General features: G+C 46.3%; 1 protein-coding gene across 1 annotated transcript; it reads left to right on the top strand.

Annotated features, from left to right (window-relative positions):
- Positions 1-811: 811 nt before the first annotated feature.
- On the top strand, positions 812-2,082 carry LOC125541522 (probable CCR4-associated factor 1 homolog 11). The gene has a single exon (XM_048704913.1). It carries the CDS (start codon positions 1,111-1,113, stop codon positions 1,957-1,959), a length of 849 nt encoding a protein of 282 aa, XP_048560870.1. The 5' UTR covers positions 812-1,110; the 3' UTR covers positions 1,960-2,082.
- Positions 2,083-11,989: the final 9,907 nt, after the last annotated feature.

Genomic DNA, 11,989 nt, shown 5'->3' on the forward strand with positions numbered 1-11,989 from the left:
CTCCCCAAAACTGCCGTTGCTCCTCTTTCTTGCCGCACCTTCTCTCAAACGCCCCTGCTGCTCCTAATCTGAACCATAAACTGCTGCTATCTCTCTTTTTTCCTCTCTATCTTCTCTGAAATTCTGTAATAGAAGATGTGTAATGCCTTGTAATGTTCAGATTCTATGAATGTTTGCAATCCGTGAATGGTTCAGTTTCGTACTTATAAATATTGTATCACATATTATGTGTTCTCACTAGTTGAATTGTTCTTGCTGTGTATCTGTGATCTATCTATCACCATATATGTGTACCTAACCCTGTGAACTAGTTCCAGTTTTTAGTTTATGTGTTTACTCAAATACTTGTGGTACAAAAATATGTGTGTGAGTTTGTGATGTGAAACATTTTTATTCAGCCCATATAACTGTGATTCTTCCCATTGTTATATTTTTGTCCCTGTCATATAATCTTGTTTATTATATAATCTTTCATGCCCTGCTGTTAGCATTTTAGTTTCTCAAGTAATTGGAAAGTACCAAAAAGTAAGCGAAGAAAATCTTAATATCCATGTGCTATTTGCATTTTCTTTGTGAAAGATCTTCGGGAACAACCTTGTTTAGTTTAGGTTTATTTCCTTGTAATCATCATCTACATTCTGTCACCTAGCTTTAGTCGAACATAGTCGTCGTCGTCTAATCCATGAGGAGAACACGACACTCACAGAATTGGGCGAAATACCCAACTGTACTTACACATGATCAACGACGCCGACACAAACACGTCGAACGACGCCGACGCAAATCAAGATATGTACGCACCTTTAAATTGCAACCCCCTCGAGTCTTACCGTGCCGTCACGTCACGCGGCAAGGCGTATACATACATGATACTCACCCCTCCAAAAATATCTCCGGAACCCAACGACCAAACCGAGAAGTCGGCGCTCCACGACGTACGCGCGCTCCGGTAAAGATGTGCTTCATCCCGAACTCACCGCGGGCGATGACCCTCGACGTTGTTGGCGGGAAAGAATCGGCACCCGTGATGATTGGGTCACTGGCGACGCCTTCGCCTTCTTGCCGGAGGTCTCGACAACCATACCGGCGCTGGTGGCGAACGGGCGGCGGATGTTGCCGGCATTGATGTCGCTGCCGGGTAACGTGGTGGTGCGGCCAGTGTGGGCGCACAATCTGCAGGACGAGGTGGAGCTAATCGAGTCGCTCCTGCCACGCTTCCGGTACGCCGCAGTCGACACGGAATTCCCGGGGACGGTGTACCGGTCCAAGGTGCCGGCGTACGCACTCACGGAGGAGAAGAAGTACGCCCTGCTCAAGGCGAACGTCGACGGGCTGCACCTGATCCAACTAGGCCTCACCCTGTTCGACGCGGCGGGCCGGCTCCCGGACCTTGGCACCGGCGGCGCCGTGCAGTACGTGTGGGAGTTCAACTTTCGCGAATTCGACGTCCGGCGCCACCGCTATGCACCCGAATCAATTGAGCTGCTGCGGGGCAAGGGCGTGGACTTCGACCGGACACGCCGGGAGGGAATCGACGGGGCGGCGTTGGGCCCGCGGCTGCGCAAGCTGCTGCGCGGTGGCCTTGGCGATGCCGGGGTGATCACGTTCAGTGGCACCTACGACCTGGCGTACCTCGTCAAGCTGATGCTAGGCCGCGGGTACAAGCTGCCCGCCACGCCGGCGCAGTTCGAGAGCGTCGTGAAGGCCATGGTCCGCAAGAGGCTGTACGACGTTAAAGAGATGGCGCGTCGCTGCCCTGGCGACGTCGACCTCCGCGGCGGGCTGGACCGCGTGGCCGGGAAACTGGACGTGAGGCGGGCCGTCGGTGAGGCGCACCAGGCCGGTTCCGATAGCCTGCTCACGTGCCAGGCGTTCATGAAGATACGGGAGCGCTACTTCGTCGACGACCACGAGCTGACGACCCTCGCTGGCGTGGTGGCCGGCGTCACCGTGTGCTGACTGCTCACGCCAACATGCACCCGTGTGTAAATATAAACAACTACGTAGATTTGGATCTTTGCTTACGACTAACTTTTGTCGTCCTTTTTTTTTAGGAATCGATTCAGTTTTGCTAAAGCACATCTAGATGTGTCATAAATATTGCACATCTAAGTCCTATGTCATTGATCATACATTGAGATTCATGCGGATATTTTTTTCTTTTCCTTTTTATGCTTGATTTAACCACTTAGATGTGCAATAACTAGAACATATCTATATGTGCCCTAGACACACCCGAATCGATTAGGAGTCTCTTGTGAACAAAATGTTTGAATCGTTCATGACTTTCGAGATAATTGACTAGTTGAATTCTTTTAAGAAAAAGAAATAGGGTATAATGAAAAACAATTGCGCTAAAACTTAGTCGACCGAATCTCTACTCCTAATGGAGCAGTTGGTAAATAGTATCCACGGTTTATTTTCGTCGATTTTTTTCGTCTCCTCTCTCACCGTCCCACCGGTTTATTTTCGCATCATCTCCCACACAACGAAAAAAATATGAACGGATCAGAATTTTCCATGCTGGCGCAAGTTATTATTTAGTAATATCTTTATGTGGAAGAATCAATCATGGTCAATCTTTAAAGATCAAATATAAATTAATTAACCTTACCATAAATCGCTCAATCATATTAATTAATATTTCCATACATCAAAGAATCAATCATGATCACTCTCTAAAGATCAAATCTAAATTAATTAATCTTTTCTTCTCGTCCAATCTCCGAATCTTTATTGTCTTCTCTTCTATTTCCTACCTTCCCCCTCGCCGCCTCCTCACACAAGGTCGTCGTAGAAGGAGGTCGAGAGGTGCGGAGCCATGCCGGAGAGATGGAGGAGGGCGCTGGGAGGCAAGGCATTCGGGAGGGGAGGGGAGCGCTCTGAGGTGGACGCGTTCGAGGGTCGGGTGTCTGGTAGCAGTAGCAATGGTGACGGAGATCTGGGCCTAGCCTTGGAGGCCATGAAGATTGTCAGGCTTCAACTGCACAACTGCTGTCGAGGATCTTGCCGCCAGCATCGACTCCATCCATCTCTCGGTCGTCATCGCAGGTGCGTGCTTCTCGGGCAGTTGTGATTAACATGGTGATTTGCATCTCCCTGATTTGCAAACGCATGCAGCAAACAAGGCCAGCTCTTACTTTCTCCTGATTGGATTGCCAAAGGGGAAGTCCTTTGTACTTTCCTCTTTCTTCATGTACTTGGTAGCTAGCAGCAAGAAATAAGAAAAATGCATCACACTTAGTTTAGCCACTGCAATTTCAATAATGTTTGCAATCATAGAGAATTTGTTGTTAGAGTTTATTGTAAGAAATAGCTGCAGTTAGCATTTTATCATATTAATAGATTGATTATGTAGAGAAAAGCAATGTGATAATATTATTGGTGAAACTGCAGCTTCCTGAACTGTCGATTCGAATGTGCTTCGTACGTGGATATTCTGTACATAAAGGTTACTTGGACCATGTTTCTTCCCCTCGTCTTTTTACTCCGGACCATGTTTAATAGGTTGATTCTTCTATCTTTATGCATGTCTGTCTTAAACTGATTATTAGTACTATTTCAGTTGTCCTTTTCTAGAGAATTATCACTTGTCTATTCAAGCATTATATTGTACATTGATGCAGTCCATATCATATGGGCAGCTAGGGGCACAATTTCATTTCATTGTATATTTTATTATTTTCCATATGACAAGCTAATGAATTTACTTTCATGCAATCGACATGTACATTCAAATTAGTATGGCTTCATCACATGAGTTTCGACTGACTTCTGCAACTACTATTTTGGTGATGGCGACAATGACTAATTCTATATGGTGAATCGATGGTGATATATTCCTCGATGGCTACATAAGCACTTATTACAAACTAATTCTTGTGGTATTTTTCAATTGTGATTATCTCACTTCATTCTGCGAGCATTTTTGTGACGTAGTTAGTTTAGATTCCTTCGAGGAAGGTGGTATGTCAAACTCTCGCTATGATAATACTCTATATGAAACACAGTGAATCTAAACTCAGCTTAAGGCTATTGATCAGATTTAATCAAGAACACCTAACCGAGGACTGGTGTTTCATCAGAGTTCAGGTATGTATGCTATTAGGTGCCATCAAAGTGTGAACAAATCAAATGAAGAATGCCAGAAACACTCAGGTGCATTTCAAATTGTCCTATTCCTGCTGAATTCTGCCAACTGCACTGTTCCCTTCTCTTTGTTCTATAAAATTTTGTCCATATTTTGTTGAATGAGATGATTGCGTTCTACTGTATCAAAATATGTACTTGTGCAGTTAGTCCTCTGCTGATTATAAGGATCATTGGCGACTGAAGGAACCCTGACTGTCAAAAGTGTTTTGGAACTGAAGTCCCATTGTTCATCGTCTTGATTTTTGTCGGAAATTCTTTGAAGCTGGTAACTTGTCGTTTAAATGGTTTGTATGGTTTGTTTGTTGAATGAATGTTTGGCCTTGCAAGATACTTCAGAGGTAATGCATGAATGCATGCTGGCAGATACGCTTGAGCCGTGGGACTGCCGACTGCATGTACATCACATGCTGGTAAGGCCTACTTCCTTGAACCGCCATCGCCCGTGGGATATTCTTGGCAACCCTTCGTGCACCCCTTGCCGGAACTGCCGGAACGTTCCCAAGAAACTCTCGCCTGCTGCAACCCATGGTGCACTATCCCATCTTCATGTGTTACTGCGTATGATTGACTTTATGTGAGAATATTCAGATAGATGCACTAGCAGTGTAGATGGAAGAAATTGTGTGCCATGGTGCTTCTAAGTTGGGATGGATGTACATGTATAGTACTCCCTCCGTTCCTAAATATAAGTCTTTGTAGAGATTTTACTATGGACCACATACAAATGTATGTAGATGCATTTTTGAGTGTAGATTTACTCATTTTGCTTTGTATGTAGTCCATAGTGAAATCACTACAAAGACTTATATTTAGGAACGGAGGAAGTATATGTGTTCATTGTTAAGCCTTTGCCTGGATCGGAAGTAGGCCCGCGCTATGTTGATACCTAAGGCGTGAAACTGAAAACGACTTGTTCTACATTAGTAGAGAACCAACACTAATACATTTTTTGATAGGCAACTTGGATTTCCCGCAATAAATGGTTTATGGAGGCATACATATGTACAACACACGAGTTTGGTTTATTTCCACGGTGAAGACAACACAGTATACCTTTAGGCAAGCTTGGGTTTATGGTCATCACTAATACAAATCCTTCATAGCTAATTTTGGATTCTTTCTAAAACTTGCCGTATTGAAAATGAAAACCATATGTAATTCATCTTCTTGATAGGCCACATGCACATTAGGCAAGTCAGGGACTATTGCATGTGTACTAAATCCGGCGGCAAGAATTTAAGACGGTGAGGCGTGTCATGAGTCCACTACCGGCGACAATACATCAGTGACTACACATGTGTTGTACAAACACGCTCACATCATGGATTTGAGAAATAGAGAGAGGGGGAAATATGATTGTGTGTGTGCAAAAAAGTCATTTGGCGATTTATGGATGCGAAGTCTGACATACATCCTTTCGTACTCATATCATTCCAATTTACATGCTTTCTAAGGAAATTGTCACAATACATGCAAGATTAAGTAGCAGAACCAACGGCATAGTGCCCATGTCTAATCTTTTTCTTTTTGCAAGAAAAAGAGATTTCATTGTTCAACCCAAGGGAATACAGTCGTTCATGCATAGCAAATCAATCTCATTTGGACCTGATCTAAGTCACACGGCAGTTCGCATAGTGTGGTGCCCTAGCTGAGCGACACAATGAGCCACGCTGTTACGTGACCTTCGCACAGTTGAAACAATAACGTAGCAGTGGATCAAAAAGTTTATCACGTAGACTCATTTTTCTTTCTTTTTGGTTCTTTTTTCAGACAACCTCTGGGCCACCCTATAGAGGCTGGAGTACATAGTAGCGTCATTGGTTTGTGCATGCCAGAGCGGTGGAGCAAACGATATAGGACGATGTTCAAGAGGTTATCTTAGCCCATATAAATGTCTAGATTTTGTTTTAGTTTTTAAGCTTATAGACTATACCATAGCTGGTGGAAGGATAATGTTTAGCCGAGGTTGGTGTGTGTGAATGGAGGTGAAATGGGGATTAACTACAAGCGGATGCGTCATAAACAGTTGTTACGAGCTTGCATAAGGCAGAAGAAGTGGGTGGAGGAATAACAGGAAGACGAGTGATTTAAGGTTACAAAAATAGACAATGTCACCTCATATGCACAAGCCAGAGCCGGTGATTGTGACACCCTTGGCGGTTTCCTTCTTGGAGGCATCATCGAGGTGAAGCTCCCATCTCCTTCCGCTATCTCCAAGGGAAACCCTTGATCAGTCAATAAGATGATGGCGACACTCAGGTGTTCCACCCCCTTGGGCGTGTCATTCCCCCCTTGGGAGCGCCATTCTTGGAGGTGTTGTAACACCCACGATGCGGCTATATCTCCCACGTGTCGGGGCACGACTTAGAGGTATAACCGCATGGTAGGCATGTCGCAAGAGGGGTAATCTTTACACATCCCATGTACTGAATAAGAAGGGGATAAAGAGTTGGTTTACAATCGCCACTTCACACAATACAAGTTAAACATACAACATCCAGAATACAATCAAGATCCGACTACAGAACCAAAATAAAAGAAGACAACCCCAAATGCTAGATCCCCGATCGCCCCAACTGGGCTCCACTACTGATCAACAGGAAACGAAACAACACAACGAATAAGATCTTCATCAAGCTCCCACTTGAGCTCGGTTGTGTCACCTGCATTGGTATCATCGGCACCTGCAAGTTTTTGGAAGTATCTGTGAGCCACGGGGACTCAGCAATCTCACACCCGCGAGATCAAGACTATTTAAGCTTATGGGTAGGAAAGGGGTAGTGAGGTGGAGCTGCAGCAAGCACTAGCATATATGGTGGCTAACATACGCAAATAAGAGCGAGAAGAGAAGCAATGCAACGGTCGTGAACTAGAAGTGATCAAGAAGTGATCCTGAAAGCTACTTACGCACAAGCATAACACCAGAACTGTGTTCACTTCTCGGACTCCGCCGAGAAGAGACCATCACGGTTACACACGCGGTTGATTCATTTTAATTAAGTTATGTGTCAAGTTCTCTACAACCGGACATTAACAAATTCCCATCTGCCCATAACCGCGGGCACGGCTTTCGAAAGTTCAAAACCCTGCAGGGGTGTCCCAACTTAGCCCATCACAAGCTCTCACGGTCAACGAAGGATATTCCTTCTCTCAAGAAGACCCGATCAGACTCGGAATCCCAGTTACAAGACATTTTGACAATGGTAAAATAATACCAGCAAAGCCACCCGATGTGCCGGCATCCCGATAGGAGCTGCACATATCTCGTTCTCAGGGCAACACCGGATTGTCCAAACTTCCGGTAGGCCAGCCCAGAGTTACCCTTGGAGGCCACCGGCGGCTGACAGGTTCGGACCAACACTTAGACAAGCACTGGCCCGGGGGGGTTAAAATAAAGATGATCCTTGAGTCTGCAGAACCCAAGGGAAGGTGATAGGTTGTTAGGCAAATGGTAAAACCAAGGTTGGGCCTTGCTGGAGGAGTTTTATTCAAAGCAAACTGTCAAGGGGTCCCCATAACACCAACCGTGTAAGAACGCGAAATCAAGGAACATAACACCGGTATGACGGAAACTAGGGCGGCAAGAGTGCAACAAGACACCAGGCATAAGGCCGAGCCTTCCACCCTTTACCAAGTATATAGATGCATTAATTAAATAAGAGAGATATTGTGATATCCCAAACATATCCATGTTCCAACATGGAACAAACTTCATCTTCACCTGCAACTAGCAACGCTATAAGAGGGGCTGAGCAAAAGCGGTAACATAGCCAAACAACGGTTTGCTAGGAAAGGTTGGTTAGAGGCTTGACATGGCAATATGGGAGGCATGATATAGCAAGTGGTAGGTAACGCAACATAGCAATAGAACGAGCAACTAGCAAGCAAAGATAGAAGTGATTTCAAGGGTATGGTCATCTTGCCTGAGATCCCGCAAGGAAGAAGAACGAGTCCATGAAGAAGACAAACGGACGTAGTCGAACGGATCCTCACAACTCCGGAACGAAACCGAAGCTAACGAGAGAAGCAACCCGGAAAGAAGCAAGCAACATAGTAAACAACCATCACATAAACATGCCATGATGCATAATCAAGTATGATGCATGTCCGGTTTAAATATGCATGGCATGGCAAAGTGCACAAACAAAACTACAAGTTAAGTGGAGCCCAATATGCATATTGACGGAATACCAAATCAATTATTTAGTTCACTCCCGGTTAGGTACTCAACAATATTAAATGTTGGTTAACATGGCAAGAGGTGAAGCATAACAAAACTAAACCATCTAAACAATTTAAATGGGGCCGCATATAACAAACAACAAATCCGGTAAATCCCCATATGCATTTAGAAAATTAATGCAAACAACAATTTAAACATTCTTGATGTTGTTATCATGATGCAGATGACATGTGCAAGTTTTAAGCAATTTTATAAAAATGTTGATAAGAGCATGATATGAAGCATTTGTCATCGTGGCGGAAACGAAAGGGGTGCCACGACAACGAATCTGAAAATGATGCCACGGCAACATATCGGTTCCGGTAGCTCATGGAGATATCGGTGCAAAGGAAGTGTGGCGGGAGCGTGTGATGCAAGGATGGTGGGGTGCTCCCGACTACCGGGTGTCCCGCATGATGGTGGCAAGGCAAAAGAGGGGCTTCGTGCAACGAACAACTCGGACACGGAGCAACACACGGTTCAACTCATACATCTCAAGCATTCATCCACGGGTGTTGTCTCGGTGGTATACCTTCGAAGCATGCGTTTCGGGCGGAACAAGTTCGGCGCAAAGTAGAGGAAGTAGTTGTTCTCGCGACGGTAGTTTTACACACTCCGTAGGTGTTCGGGGTCACAACGAGGAACTTGACGTCCACGGGATCTTAGAGGGTCGACGGTAGTGGTACTCGGTCGTTTCGAAGAGGTACTTGTGGAATCCAACGACTTCGAGGCGACGATAGGCGTACATGGGTCTTCGGCGACGGTAGTCATACATGGTTCGGAGTGGTACTTGCGTCTTCGGACTTGCCGGTCTCGATTCTTGCAACGATAGTGGTACACTTAGTCATAGTGTTCGGGTCATCGGTAGAGGTACTAGACGCATCATCGGGTGTAGTCGTACACGAGGGTCTTGACGAATCCACGTAGTCGTACACGTTCAAGAAGAAATTTATGCGGTGTCGAGGCACTTGGCAGTTTTGTGTAGTCGGTCTTGCCGGTCTCGGTCTCAACAATGTAGTTGTACAAGCGCGCCATCGGACTTGTCAAATCCGAACTCTTCGAGGACCATCGTGGTACTTGGCGCTTGTGGGGTGGTGTTTGCCGAAACCAGGGGAACTTGACGAAATCTTCAACAATGGAACTTGGCGATAATCCTTGTTCGGTAGTCGTCTGACTTGACAACAATGGCAACAGCAAGCGGAGGAGGTCCTGGACTTCGGGCGCGCGATGCGACAGGGAGGAGGCGAGACCTCAGTGGCACATGGAGAGGGTCGTGGTCGTGCTCAACCACGTCGAGGAGGCCGTGGCGGAGCGAGCAAGAGGCGCTGGACATGGCAACCTACACGCCCAGCGGGGCACACGGGATGTAGGAGGCGAGGCAAGGCGTCAGAGGGAGCTGAGTAGCAGCAGGAGGGGAGGCGGAGGCGAGCTTGGTGGCCTGGACTCGCCGGTTGGAGCGGCGGCGGGGCTTGCCAGCGAGGCAGCCATGGGTGGCGCTGAGGTAGAAGAGGCCATGGCACGCTGGAGGCACGGAGGAGGCGACCAGAGAGGTCGGACGCGGGTGCCGGGGAAGCAGGCGAACGGCTGGCGGCAGTCCAGCGACGCGGTGCAGGGGCTTGCGGCGGGGCTGGAGCGCCGGGAGGCGACAGGGCTTGTCAATCTGTGCTGCTGCTGCTACGCGAGGTGAGAGGGCTGGAGGGAGAGCGGGCGCGGGCGCAGGGGTTGCGGGCATGGGAGATCGAGAGGGAAGAGGGGTTGAGCGGATGGTGATGGGGATGAGACTGCGTGCGTGCATGGGTGGCGGCGGTTGCGGGAGGACGAGAGGGAGCGGGATCGAGCAGAGGAACGACTGCGCCTAGGGTTAGAGCAGGGGAGAAACTGGGCCTTGGAGGCCGGCCCAGGGAGGGGGAAGTGGCCCAAGGCCTGCTGGCTGGATGGGCCTCGCTGGACCTCTTCTCTCTCTCTCTTTAAAAACTTAAATCTTTAACAGAAAAGAAATTAGAAAGAGGAAAAGAAAGAGAGGGTTGGGGAAGGATTTTGGGCATGGGGGTTATTTTTCTGGACTCACAAAAATGTGAGGAATTTGAATAAAATGGCAAGAGGATTTTTTGGAGAAAATAGATTCGCACATGTTGAATTTAATTCAACATGTTTGAATTTTGAAACCCATTCGAAAGGACTCTAAATGGGCTGAGATTTTAGAGGAGCCTCGACAAGAAGTGACAAGAATTGTTGGGAAAGTTTGAGGAAGAACTTGAGATAGAATGGGCATGGGAATTAAATTGCAAGTATGTTTTGGTGATTCCAAATTAATGGAATAATTATAATATAGCTCCCTAATAATAGTAGGAGACTTTTATATGTTATAAAGAGAATTTCATCATGTGAACTCCCTCAATTTAAATGGATCAAAGATCCATGCCATCTATTTAGTTAAGTTTTAAAAAGAGGGTGCAAGATGACATGATGCAATGCACATGATGCAATGATGAATGCAACAAGAAAAAACAAATCACACGACGAAGCTCGGAAAAACTGGAAGTCTTCTGGAGCGTTACAGGTGTGCATTGGCTCGAGGGACCAGTGGACGGTTTTAGCAGTCGAGCGGCGTTTCATGTCACACATCGACGATGTGGAGACTCGACGGCATGGCGAAGTAGGGTCTCGGCAACGGATGTGTGATGTTGGACACATGTAGGGAGGTGGCGTTGTCTGGTGCCATGGTGGCGTCGAAGACAGGCCTGAAAAGATTGATGCGCCAGTACCTGCTCTGAAGATGGATCGGTGAAGACCGTGGCGGCGACCTCTGAGAGTGCGCCAGACCGGTGTGTGGCCCAGACTCAGCTTGGCTGGGGCCTCCAGACGGAGTCAAAGACAAATGCCATGCCCCAATCCCCATCATACCCACAGATCAACGTGCCGGCTCCGCAACTATATCATGTCGATCGATGATGCCATGTGTTTGGAGTAAGTATCATATATCAATATTTAATGTGCGCATATACATTATTATTATTCTTACTATCCAATTTTTAGGAAGGAATGTGTCCGGAGGGCGAAAACCCGTTCAATGGGCTTAAGTCTTAAGAAACTTCAAGGCATACTTAACATGGAGCAGCCTATGGACAATGATTGCTTCAACACCGCCGTGCGTATACTAGCATGTGACGAGGGAGTATTGTTCACAGACCCTCCTATACATTACATGGATCTAAGATTTTATGAAAGTTATCATAACTCTTCATTCTGCGTGTCGTTAGTATCAACATGTTGAAACAATATTTATTTTTTTACTTAGTCCATGATGCTAGAGTCAACACGAGGTCAAAAGTCCCGCGAGAAGAAAAGTATTCACATGTTGGGAACAATATTTGAGAGCTGGCCTTGGATGGACAACAACATCTCATCGTGCAACACGGTAAGTAAGGTATTTTGTCTATTGTTGTTTCTAATAGCTACACTTGTAAATTTATCTTCCGTATGCATTCATCGGTCGATACATCTTATCATCGACAAAGAGGCACGTCGTGTATATATTATGGACCTTATTCGTACATCACAGTCGTCAGAGGATAAAAATGTGAGGCATGTAGTGAAAATAAAAGGTTTTGCGAG

This window comes from Triticum urartu, chromosome 2 (assembly GCF_003073215.2).
Source record: "Triticum urartu cultivar G1812 chromosome 2, Tu2.1, whole genome shotgun sequence".
NCBI lineage: Eukaryota > Viridiplantae > Streptophyta > Magnoliopsida > Poales > Poaceae > Triticum > Triticum urartu.